The 13,626-nt window shown below is 44.5% G+C and overlaps 1 protein-coding gene across 15 annotated transcripts in view; it reads right to left on the reverse strand.

The window, feature by feature from the left end:
• The window catches only part of FoxP (forkhead box P), a 182,583-nt gene that overhangs the window by 33,181 nt on the left and 135,776 nt on the right, over positions 1–13,626 (reverse strand). The window contains exon 2 of one of the 15 annotated variants that reach the window (XM_066726709.1): positions 11,855–11,889. The exons of 13 other annotated variants lie outside the window; for them this stretch is intronic. In XM_066726709.1, coding sequence (XP_066582806.1) covers positions 11,855–11,876 — 22 coding nt within the window. In that variant the 5' untranslated portion in view covers positions 11,877–11,889. Of the gene's footprint in view, positions 1–1,894; positions 2,829–11,854; positions 11,890–13,626 lie in introns of those variants that run through there. One more of the 15 variants, XM_066726710.1, reaches the window with a different exon arrangement.

Below are 13,626 nucleotides of genomic sequence, written 5' to 3' on the forward strand. Positions count from 1 at the left end.
ATATCAAATGTCCAAAGTTGAAGTGTACAAGTCTAAAGCAGTAATTTCAACGCAAATAAATTTGACATGTGCAATTATGAATAATTTCAATAGGACGTGTTGCTGTCGTAAAGCTTCGCTGCTAAAATAGTACAATTTGTCTGATGGGAATAAAATAGCAGTGTCGTGGATTGATTTTTGTATTAATTGATCGAGCATTTCGGGGGATAAAATTTGGGAATGCAGGATTTTACGGGGGTTTCGTGCGTACAGTGGCGCGGTAGCCACGCGACTGTCGAGCAGGTAGGGGAGCTTTCAGCTTTTCGAGCTGGAGCATCCAAGTTTCGCGGTTTTGAGAGGGGGTGGAAGGACGAAACAGCAATGGGAAGGGGCCAAACCGAGCGTCGGCGCCCGACGATACACACTATGCGCCAGACACAACGATGCGTTCGGGGATTTCAGTGCGTGCCACGCGCTCGACACGACAACACCTCCTTCATCATTCATTTTCCTTTTTTATCAATCCTCGCCACTCGCTATATACGTACTGCACAAAATTTCAACAAATGTAACTCGTTATACTTGCTGACCCTGATAGCCTTGGCATATGACGCACTCTATTGAATATAATAGTAGTTTATATACATATATATACATATATATACATATATATACATATATATATATATATATAGATACAGCTCAAAAGATGATATATGTATTTATAAACAAATGCTGTTATAACATTCTGGCAACTCTCATTATCCAACGTTTTTCATTTCCAGACGAGTATATATTATAAGCTGTGATACTGGATAACTCGAAGCAAAAGCGCATTGTAAATGAGGTACAACATTTTTACGGTTGATTTTACGGTTATGGAAGAAAATATACGTAGGTTATATTAAAAAATAAAACAAAATGCTTGACAAAACGTTAACTGGAAAAAGGAGCGAGTGTTTACTCTTTATCGGCTGTCTAGTTGTTTTCTTTATCGATCGCAATTGTTATCGGGTCAACTTGGATGTCACCATTTGTATAAGCACGATTGCATTACTCCGTCGGACAGACTTAAACAATAAAAATTGCGCGTTGCCAGTTTAAGTGCCGTATTACGATTGGCGATAGTTCACCAGCGATGACCACTTTTTATTGCTCGACGATACCATTCGACAGAATCCAACGAGATTTAAGCGACCTAAACGTCGCCAACTGATTTATCGCATAGCATTTCTTCCCTCGGATCTTCAAATTTCATATTCAACAAAACTCGAAGAAGAATCTTTACGAGCAGCTCCCGTTCTTGGAAAAATAATCTCTCCTTCGTCCACAGAGTTTTAATCGGTCCACGCGAGGAAGAAGGATTCCAGCAATTTTTAGTAGTTTCAGAGAGGATATAGCACACAGAGGAGAGTTTTCGAGCAGTCGATATATAGGAGTGGTGGTGGCTGCACGATGAGTAGTGAACCTTGTAAGTATTTAAAGGTCCAAGATAGAGAGGAGAGAGAGAGAGAGAGAGAGAGGGTGCGAGAGAAATAGATGGGTAGGGATAAGAGGGAAAGGGGGAGGGGGTGAATTTGGCAGACAGCGAGGGCGTTCGGTAAGGGAATCGTCTGTAGAGGGAGATGAAGAGAGAAGAGGCGGAGGTTGGGAGGGGGGGGGGGGGGTGGGAGGGTAGGAGGGTCAAAGGTGGGAAGAAGCTATCCGACTGTCAGGGATTCGCGAGAGATTACGTTTACGCGAAAGCAACACTTTTTCTACTGAAATCGCACTTGACAAGGCGCAAAGAAGAGAGAAAACAAAAGATTGGAATTTTAACGGGTTGAACGAAAAGACTGACAGGTGAGACCGCATGCTCATCTGTCTGCGAGTAGAGGGGGTAGGTAAGAAGCAAGAAAGAGATAGGCACACATACCGAAGCATCAGGAGAAGAAGAAGAAGAAGAAGAAGAAGAAGAATAAGTAGTAGTAGTGCCGGTGGCGGTGGTGGCGGTGGTGGTGGTGGTGGTGGTGGTGGTGGTAGTAGTGGTGGTAGAAGAATCGTAGAAAGAGAACGTATCTTCTTGGAACGGTTGAACACACAAGAGTACACGCGCGATAGGATGTTGTAGGGCGCGCGCGTTGGCAGGTAGTGTCGCGATATCGCGCGAAACAGTAAGCAACTGGGTAGGAATGAAGGAAGGAAGGCAGGCAGAGCAGGCAGGCAGGCAGAGGCAAGGCAAGAGGAAAGAGGCAGGAAGAAGGCAGGCGGAGAGAGCGATGCACGAACGGTTGGATGCCGGGAAGCGCCGGTGGTAGGGCGACTTGCTGTGTTGTGTCGGATGCTACCGGGTAGCGGAGTACTTGTTGTTGAGATGCCGGCTATGCGCGGGGGTTGCCGGGTGAGGTGGCGAGGGACGAGGGGATTGTAGCGAGGGGTAAGGGATGGATATGTGCATGGGGTGGCCTGGCGGTAAGGGTCGGTGGTGGTGGTGGTGGTGGTGGTGGTGGTGGTGGCGGCGGCGGCGGCGGCGGCGGCGGCGACGGCGGCGAAGAGGCGGAGGTACTACGGATGCGTGGCGCGATGAACGGCGGCGGCGGCGGCGGCGGCGGCGGGGATGATGCTGGCGGTGGTGGTGGTGGTGGTGGTGCTGCTGCTGCTGCTGGCCAGGCTGAATCGCTGAATGCTGAAACGGCCTTGCGCGCAGCAGCCGAGTCGAGCCGGCAGCTGGCTGGCGACGTCACAGAGGCGTCGTTGGTGGCTGTGCTGCAGCGAAGCGTGGCTACGGCGCGTTGCTTGCGCCGACTAGCCAGCCAAGCAAGGGCGGAGGGATGCAACCGCCGAGAGAAACACAGAAACACTACTGCAGCTCACCAGACCCGGAGTGGGGGTTAACCACCACCAATGCCCTCCTTACTCATGCAACCTTCCTTCCTCCCGCGGCATCCTGCACTACCTCGCTATTAGGATACGGAAATTTCAAATGAGCTTCGGAGGGGGGAGGCTTGCAGATGACTCTTGCCAATGTATCGCTTTGCGTGTGTTTCTATATAGGCGCGGAGAGCTCCATAACCATGCGTTTCTGTGCGTGTTTCACTGGAAATAAGACAACAGCCATAACTGGGTCGCGTAGCGTTGCTCGACGCCTCGAAACTAACTGTGGGGATGAGTGGCAGGGGGGAGAGGTGGGATATGAGCTGCGTTCTAAAGCACACACAAGTGCATGCGGTGATTTGCATTCTTAGCGAGGACAGCGTTGTTCAACGTGCGATATGGCACTGCGAGCGTCGCGATGCGACAGGATAGAAATTATGAGACTGATGTGGAGATAATCGAAGAACATAAATATATGTACATGGTGGGGGGGGGGGGGGGGAGGAGGAGGAGGTGGATAAACGCTGGTTGTTATTTTCGCAATCGTTGGAACATTAATGCGATATTTAACCATATACAGAGAGAAAGGAGAGAGGAAAGATTGTCAAAGTAGTGGAAGACTGGAGGCAGGGAGATAAGGCAAGTAGGGGAGATTCTAAGCTTTCTCCCACTCCAATGCCCCATGCCTAGCTATATCTTTCTCTTACTGTCATCCCAACACTCTTCTTATCTCCTCGCTCTTTTTTCCTATAAACCGCTATTTCTACCTCTTCACCTTTCGCGTTTCTCCTTCTCCATGCATTCTCATTATCCCTCCCCTTCCCCTAATTCATCTTCCATTATAAATTTACAGAAAGAATAGTTGGTATACATGCATCTGTTCAATTCTTGGATAAGATTTTCACACACGTTGAACGTAAAAGTTTGTTTTTTCCCTTTTTGAGAAGGGGAAAGACTAAGAGATGGATGAATTTTCTTCAGGGATTCCGGAAGTGGCAAAGGACAATGTAGAATCTCCGAGCCACGCTCCACATGGACAAAATTCAAAGAAACGAGAGAAGCACCTTCGTATCGATGCCAAACTTCTATCCGATTGTATCAAATCAAATTTTTCCGAGGACTGATGTTCTTCGCTCGAATCGCACCATCTTTCTGGCAATGCAACTATATACTCGCAAAGCTCTCCGATACTACTTTTTACGAAAATTCTTTTTGTTTTAAAGAAATAGGTATAAGTATAGGAGTAATATGGAAGCTTTTACGTGATACGAAAAAGCTTGACTGGGAAATGCTAAGCAGCAGAATTGCATCCTGTGAAAGTTCTTTGGGGAATAGGAGAGTTGTAGGTGGAGAGGTGGTATTCGAGGTGTGGTGCGCAAAAAGGGTCATCCCGGGGACCAGCCTCCGGCAGAAACGGAGGTGGCAGTAGAGGGAGGTTGGTATAGGAGTAGCTGCTGCGTCCAGATACACTTAGACGCGTGTATAGCCCATTCCCTCCGTACAGGATGCAGCGCAAGGGGCGAAGGAAGAGGAATAGTGCTGGTAGGGAGGGGTAAAAGTAGAGGGAGAAGGAGGAGGAGGAGGAGAGAAGAGGTGACGGAAGCTGGGAGGGAGCTGCAAGACAGGATAGGTGGTTAGGGGGGAGGCGGGGGAACCGGCGCAGGAATCGCGTCGCAGGACGACGAGCACCGGCGCCGGCCAATAAGGAGGCCCTCCAACACACAGACAATTCAAATGTTGCCCAATAACAAACGTCTTTTGTTGTTATATGGGAAACTTTCTTTTCTCCCGTCTATGTTTGCTCCATCCCAGCGAGTGGCCTCCCTGGAACCATCCAACCCTCCGCCGCCCAGAGCTGTATTTTCCTTTTTCCTTTTTTTTGTCTCCTCTCCTCTCCTCTCCTCTCCACGACTCACTACTCCCTTTCCCCTAGAACGTCAACATATTAAAACGGGGATTGGCCCGGGCTGCGCAATGCTGTCTCTCTACCTCCTCTCGTCCGTGTGTTACTTCTATTCGGCTCTATCCTACCCACTCCCCCACCCCCCTCACTCCTATCACTTATTATCATTCTCCTTATTCATCCTCCGCAACGCGGAACCACCATTCTTTCACCTTTCAAACTGAATACTCACTGTATTCAGATATCCCTCACTGAAAACGTAAAGTATATATATATATAGTGTATTTGGAATGATAATGAAAGATCCTTGATAAGACGATACGCGGGGATGAATGAGAAAAATGTACGAAGGGCATTTGGAACGGTGTCGTAACCGATTTCACGACTTCGCGATGTTCAATTAAATCCTGATAAAACTTTAGCAATCGACCTCGTTTAATGTCTCGCTTGAAAAGAAAGGAGCATCGGCCGGGCTCGGCTAAACTTACAGGGAAATGTAGCTTGGCCGAAGCGAAAGGATAAATATTCATTGACGTCTTCATCAGGACTTTTATGAGCCAACGAGGAGGGTTAAAGCCTGAGGGTCCCTCCGCACTGTCTCAACAGAATTATCGCAGAAACGAAAAATGAATACAATTTATCATATTGTTTCGCGTACAGTGCTTCGATCCTAAGCATCTTGAGAAAAACAAGTCGAGCGCCAAATTGTATCAGCGACTCTCGTTAGTGAATGAATCGGAGGAGAGGCAGACGAAAAGAGGGTGGCACTTTAAATTAGTAGGGTGCATGGATATCTGAAAGTCGGTTGTGGCGAAATAGTAGCTAGTGATGAGGGCTCCAAGGGGAAGTAGAAACGGAAGAAAAAAGTATACCGAGATAAGCTATATATATATATATATATAGAGTAGCATATAGTATATAAATGCGGCGTACGGCAACCGCTTCTCTTTTGGAGTGCGAGGGCCGGGACGAAGCGCGGGGGTGGCAAAATTGAAATTTCTTCGCTCGAGCGACGACGCAGCAACTCATAAAAAGTTTAAACGTTTCACTCGTTGGTGAGTGTTGCTCGCAAGAATGCCTCGGCTTTTTTCCAATATAAACTCTCTTCTCGCTCTCCCTGCCGATTGACTCCGAGGACCCCCACACCCTTGGCCTGGATACGGCTCACCCCTCAACCAGGGATGCTTACGCCTGGCAAGTTTTACCCCGCGAGAAATTAGGGGCTTACTTTGCTTCAGTTTCTTACTCTTACTCCTACTCTCTCGCTCTTTCTCTCATCTCTCTCTTCCCCCTTCATTTTCTTCTTCTTCTTTTTTCCTCTTTCCTTCGTCCTCTGCCTACACCTTATTCCTATCACCCCTGCATGCGCGCTATTATTCTTTCTACACGCCCGTCTTTTTTTCTTGTACGCCTATACCCTCAACACCGCAAAGCCGATCTCGAGTATACTCCAACTTTTTAAACTGTATGTAGACAACACATACTCCATTAGTAAATAGTTTTCAATCGATAATACCATTTTTCGATAAATCCTTCGTCATAAGGAAATATTCTAATATTTATCGTGCTACGGAATATATCGTGGTTGACTGGCAAAGGGAGATGGTGGAAAAAGCTGAATTTTTTCATAAAAACATAGAGAGCACAATGGGCCGCGGAGAATAACACGGAATGCTATCTGCCGGTACCACAAAGATCGTTTCTCACACGGACGAAATTTAATCCGATTCGTAGCCATGGAAGGTTGGCGAATGGGATTCTAGCAGGTCTCTCGTTGGCCATTCCGCTTTTTTTATTCCGACCAAGAGGGATTCAGATTCGAGGCTTTCTCTCTCTCTCTCTCTCTCTCTCTCTCTCTCTCTCTCTCTCCCCGTCAATCTGTTTGTAGTCTGCAGTGTATTCGACAAGCTGTACGAAAACCACGGTTACCGAACAGTCGAGCCGAGGGTTGCAGTCTCGCTGACTCCTGTTTGCCGATATGCTGATGTAATTATTATATAGGTTCCACCGCCCTCGGATCTTCTTATTATTTGCCGTATTAATTTACTTCAATCCAGTCTATATAGTATATACATACTTCTCGTGGGTGCTATCGTACAGGATCCCATCTAGAATTCTCCCATGTTTATCAAAAGTATATATATATATATATATAGCGATAGGAATAATCTATGGCATATTGGGTTGACGAGAGGGAGACTTATACGTCAAGGTGGTCCGGTTTAGCCGGGGTGTTGTCCCGGTTGCTTACGAGTCGCGGTGGTGTCGGAGTCGATATCTTGCTGGTTCCGTGTCGGGGGCGGCTAAGAGAGAAGTCGCAATGAGAGAATCGACGAGCGAGGGTGATGGGTGTGGAGCGAGGTGAGCAGAGGGAAAGGGAGCAAAGGGTGTTGGGTATGGGTAGTGGCGAGGGGGCATGATTAGCATTACACTCTGAGCCTCGATGATCAATAGTGGAAACGTCTCTCCCTTCATTCTCATTCTCTCGCTGTGTTAGCCTTATCTCCTCCCGTTCCTATCCACCCTCCCCCCCCCCCCCCCCCCCCCACCCCCTCCTCCCTCGTCCCTATATCCTTCCTCGCCATCGGATATGCGCGAATCCACCTCCTCCTTCCCTCCTCTCCCACTACCACCACCATCGCCACTAGCAGCACCACCCCCTCCCCCAAACCGCTCTTTGCCGCTTCCCCTGCCATTTTCTGCTTCTCCGTTTTCTCCCCGCATGGAAAATCCATTGAGTCGAATCGGCTACATCCAGCCACTGGCCCCAACACCTGGATGCAACAGTGTCCCTTTTCCTCCAATCATTTTTATTTCAGCTAATAATTTCCGAAAGCTCTCCCAGCTTTCCTCGGGGGCGTCGTGTGAGCTTGCAAAATTTCACAAGCCCCCTTTTCTCACTTATTAGAAATGCCACGCGAAAAAGTGCGAAATCAGCGGGGTAATGCGAGGCTGCCTATGCTAGTGTAGGTATTCGTGCGTGTGCGTGAGCCCGTTTCGAACACCGAACACTACGTTAAGGGTGGGATTTTCTTGAATCTACACTGGGTTACGTCTGTACCGTCTCCACTGCTTCATCCCCGTAAAACTCGTCGTCGTTGTAGCTTCGACCGATCTTTTATTTCACTGTGTCAGCAAACGAGCAAATTTTAACGAATATTTATGAAAATTTTAACAGCTCTACCTTTAATAAGAAAAAATATTAATTCCTACTCTATTTCTTTCAAGAATAGGTTTGTTATACAAGATTTTTGTGAGAATAAAAATAGTCAAGGATTTAGAGACTTTGCAAAGTTTGACAATTCCGGAGGGAGGCATTGCCAAAAAGATCTTATGGAATTTTATATTCACGTCAGAAATTTATCTAAATGCCATTTTCAATGGAAATGGCAAATGTCATATTCTACAACGTCGAATTAATCCTTTTTTGAACGATAAATGATTGCATTGGCTTTTCAACATTCTAATATTATCCTAAGCAAAAAATGTTGCGAGTTGCAGAGCCCACTTTAGTTAATCGATCCCTTATTATTATATTATAATTTTGACGATCAAAGAAACTCGCTAAAATTATGGAAATTACGCAATTTGCACTACATTAATTATAATTGACGATACAATTAAATGTAAAGAAATAAGTTTCTTTTCAACTGAACTTAAACTAATGGTAAATATGATATACGTGGTACAAAACAGCAGATGGAAATAGCTAGTGTGTATCGATCGTTCCGTGGCAAAAGGAATATTCGTCCTCGACATTTACATAATTGTAACCCATATCGGATACTTTTCCGCTGCACAGGCTTTCTGGCCGCGATGCGAGTTTATTCAGGATACCAAGACTCCTCGCCGACAAGGATGAAAGCACAAAAAATATGCAAGCAAGCACAAGCTGCTATTTATTATTCTATTAGCAAACCAACGTGACGACGGTTGGCCGCGAGAAAAACTTTGATGTCCGACTCATCAGTACTATATGTACCACTGTACCTGGCTGCTGCGACTTTAAGGACTCCAAAGTGGAGAATACCCGTAAGAGTCCGACCGGAGAAAGTAAACTGTCACATACGTGCCTCTCATTGACACAAATTATTCAATTCTATATAGGAAAATTATTAATTCGCTGTGCTGCTTTTTTATTTGAAACAAAATCACCGAAGCTTGTCTATATATATTATAAATGGCGAGAGGAAAGTCAATTTTTAGCATATCTCCATTTTCCTCGGATAGCTCGAGAGAAGGAGCATAATTACGACCAATAATTATGCGAGGTATAATTATACAGTTGGTAAAAATCGTCTGATCGAGTCCTCTCGAAGGAAGGTTTATCTCTTTCCCCTTTTGACTTTGACAATTTCTTTCATCCGATCTTCTTTCGGTTCATTTGATAGACGGACCTTTTTTCGCACCCACTGCACAAAAGTGTCGATTTGTCGTTGTCTTAATGGCTGGCAAGCCACTCGTCCTTATTGCAGGCTTAATTACTACCTCCAGAAAGTTATAATGGCCAACAAGGAGTGGCTCGAGAGGCTCTGCTCTTTTCAGACGGTCGAACAAATCACTGTAGATCCAAGTAACGTTTCATCTCATAAGATTCGACCTCTGACTAAAGTGAATTTGCGCGAATTATTTTTAATATTTTACCAGAGCGCTTCCCTATCGTTACGAAACTAACTTTTATATATATATATAGCAACAATAATGAAGCAATTTTGTTTTGATATTGTTTAATCGTCAAATAGATAAATTATTCGATAAATGTGGATTTTCGAGAGAAATTGAAGATGGATGAGAAAAGATAAATCGTAGCAATTTTGGGAGAGTTGCGCGATATTTGTGGACGAGTGATAACATATATAAGATGAGACGAGACATGGGAGGAGAGTTCGGTGTGTGTATTCATTGAGGAGGGGGAGGGGGTGGGAGGAGAGAGTGAGAGAGAGAGAGGACTGACCTTTGAATGGAAAAGCGTTAGCGGGCGAAGAATGGATTGCGGGATAGAGAGAACGAAGCGAGAGGCTAAACAATATCTTGCGGCGATGTAAGGAGCGTCTATTGGCCCATTACCGTCGATGCCTGACCATTTCGACCATTTGGCTTGGACAGTGCTACGTCAGCGGTCTCGTCCACCGCCTATCGTCTTTTTTCCTCCCGCTCCAATCCTCCACCGTTATCCCTTTTTTGCCTCCCCTGCATCATCTTCCCCCTCCATCTCTCTCCTTTCCCTTTCGCCCCCGTTCTTCCCTTTGCCCCCATCACAATGTTTCGCCGAAACCGTTACTTTTTATACGAAGCCATTGGAATATCTCTCTTATTATCGCAATAATTACTCGTCTTATATACATATATATATATATATGTATATCTGCAATTATTCGAAAATAAATGTTGACCCCTCTTTCGTACTCTCCGCGTTACACGTGTGTGACATTGGAAGTATTTCGCATATAGCAATTTTGCACGGCGTTCAATAAAGAAATAAATTGAGGTATACCCCTGGTTTTCTCTTCTCAGTCCTCGAAGCTAGAAAATTCAACGATGCGAAATCGCGTTTGAGAGAGCTAAGCAGGCCAGGAAATTGCATTTTACTCCCTGGCTAAGTTTTAAAGATCGCTGCTTCGATTCGGGCCTAAAGATCGTGCAGTAGTATATAGAGTATAGCTATATATGGGGCGGAGGAAAAAAAAAGAAGTTTTGAGATCACCGATAAAAGCGATGATATATGGCCGACGATAAAGCCGAGACATTGAAACTCCATGGATCGATTCCAGTCCGTTTCTCGGTCTATCATTCTTTTCCCCAATGCCTGCATCTTGCCATCAGACTCTCTCTCTCTCTCTCTCTCTCTCTCTCTCTCGCCATCCGAATCACGCGATTGCCACTCTCGAGTCTTGGCTCATTAGATCTCATTCCTGATTAGATTGTAATATTTCAGCAAAAACACTATTCCCGTAAAGAGAAATTTGATACTCCTTTCGAATTCAATTCATCGCGAAGAAGCTCCTGCACGACACGATTGAAATTATTTGCAACGCCGATCGAAGAATAAACTCTGTTGAATAATAAGTTTGCGTTTATTATTCCCTTGATTAGTTCGACTTTCGCAGCTAAATATTTGTGAAGAGATTTTAAAACAAATGAAATAGTATATATATATATATATATATATATATATAGGTATATCCTAGGGATTTCTCAGTCCTTCCTACGGAGCCCTCGTGCCAATCCTAAATGCTACTCCGAGTGGCAGGTCTCTCTCGCTCGCGCCCGCTTCTATACACCGTTCAACGTTCTCCTCTTCTTCGCTCAGCTCTCTTTGGGAAGCGAAACATTGCGCGAAATAACGTTAAATATTTACTTTTCAGATGATTGTTCCCCCTAGGTATATGACAATAAACATCATTATGTAATGTATATAAGCTTGCGCCGAAGAAGAGAGCCAGAAGTGCGTGCATCCACTCGCATAAATACACAGGCAACCTAATGGAGTGTTTGTGTGTGTGCTTTTCTGCATCAAGGCTGACCTTGTGGCAAAGAAACGCGCATTTAACATGACCATTATTAATACGATCCTCTCAATTTGTAGCGCTCTATCTTATTTTCGCACGATCGCAGCCTTGGATCGGCAATTTTCGAATTCCGCCAATGCGTCACAATTGCGTAAAATCGTCCGAGGGCTATCTTTCATTTCGGCGAGATTAATTTTAATCGAGAAAGCTGTCGCTTGCGTTTTAAAAAATTATCTGTATACATCGTACAGGTGAATTTTGCGAAATGAGGAGTGACTGTACGGGCATGGTTTATATCGAAGAGGGTCAGACGGTTATTCCGGAAATTCCCTCGGGGTAAAGAGGGTCGTTGAGCGTACTTGTTGAAAGCAACGCGATTGCCACTATCCCTTCGAGATTGTCGTTAATTATTTCTTACTTTTCGTCTAGCGTCATACTTCAGCCGACACATAATACCAGGCTATTCTCATTATTGTATCGAGCCCTCGCGCCTGCACTAATATATACGAGTGCTTTTGGGTCACCGTACGTTCCAGTTATGCCCTGCACGCTGACATCGAAACATTTTTAATCTCTATAGTTAAATATCTAAAGAATTGACGATACTCACATAAAGTAAAATGTGGATGCATAAAGGTTGTTTACCTGCAACGAAAAAATACATCAATTAAAAACAAGTTTTTTTCTCACCTCTCAGGCTAATAAGTAACGTGGATAGATCTGCTTATGCATATATACGTGGTGGTCAAGAGCAATAGAAACGAAACGGAACGACAAGTATAGCTCTATATAAATCCATCAAGTCTGATAAGAGACTCTCCCATTGATCGGTAGAGCCCGTATCTTTCTCGCTCCTGCGCTGCTGCTGGCTCGACCGCGATTAATCGACAGCTATCGACACAGCACAAAACCGATCATTCACGATCCTCGACAAAATTGTCATTATATAAATAAACGAAAAATAGATAGGTATATGTACACTTTATTTTTGTGTTCCGTAAAAAAGCTATTTTCTCGTAACGATATAAGAGTGTCTTGCGAAAGTATTCACGACAACTATTACAAGAAGCAATTAGAATTGAGATGGTATAATAATATTGTAATAGCTATACATGCACAGGAACAATATCGCATTTTATACAGACGTAAATCGAGAATCATAATCGGACAAGTTTGTATATATATATATATATATGTCTTGCGGCGGTTCCCGGGAGCTACCAGGATAGGCGACACCCTGCGAAGAATGCCTCGGGTGTCGGGTCCCAGGGAGCATCATCCCTCCTCTCTTCGTCTTCTAGCGGATATCCTCGGCAGTATAACCATGGCTAACAAGATTTCGTATATGTAATTGGTTGAGTATTAAATTGCGTATTCCACCGGTGGAACAAGGGAAATTGGGGTCGGGGGTGGTAGTGTAGGTGGATAATAGCTGTGGGTTGGATCATTTAGTAACATACTGCACTGCCGTGACGGTTAAGTTTCCCGGAGAGAGAGAGAGAGAGAGAGAGAGAGAGAGAGGGATGTCTCTCGTTTCACTATTCGCGTCTTGGGAGCTTCAGCCACCGAGCTTTATTTCGTTCAAAAACCTTTATTCGTCTCCATTTCAATCCTTCGACCTTTTCCAATTTACCTGTCGAAATGTTCAAATCGCACACTTAATTCCGAAAGATTCTCTTGTTTCATGTAATATTGATTAAACGAATCGATCGATCCTTACGTGTCTAACTGCTTCGTAATCTAAATTGATGGGAAATCGATATTATTGAAACGACTTGTTTTAAATTTTTGTTTGGTTAATTAATGAATTAATACATTAATCAATTGTCGTTTTTCGGCCCGGTGGAGATTTGTAGCGTTCGAGTCAAACACTGCTAAAACAATTGAATTTAATATGAATAAATTATTTGTTTTAACATGGAATCTTGAGAGCTATAATATAAAATTCCACCTTAGACTTTTAGATTGGGAAATACGGAGACACGTGGATGGTATAGGAAGGTTAGTTTACCCTGGGGGTAAGTATACATAACCGAAAGTAGATACGGCGAGTCAAGTCGGCCCACCATAACGGGTTAACAGACCTTGGAGGGAAAATGTACTCGCACGCGAGTTGTTTATATTGTTATATAGAAAGATTACAACACTGGTGTTTCGATAGAGAAATATAAGAATGAAAAACTATCAATTTTTGGATATAAAACAAAAGATGGGTTTGCTAATATTTGAGAAGAAGATTGAGCTATTAGTCAAGGAAGAGCAATTGCTGGCTGGAATGGGTAGTAGCTGGAAACTGAAGAAGGATGTAGCATCTGAAGGGAATATTGGAGGGATGTCATCTGTCGTGATACGAAACACCTTGAAATGATACTCGAGGGGTTT

The sequence above is a fragment of the Prorops nasuta genome, unplaced genomic scaffold, assembly GCF_024137725.1.
Source record: "Prorops nasuta isolate Cenicafe-Biocafe unplaced genomic scaffold, Cenicafe_Pnas_1.2 PNAS00005, whole genome shotgun sequence".
Lineage (NCBI taxonomy): Eukaryota > Metazoa > Arthropoda > Insecta > Hymenoptera > Bethylidae > Prorops > Prorops nasuta.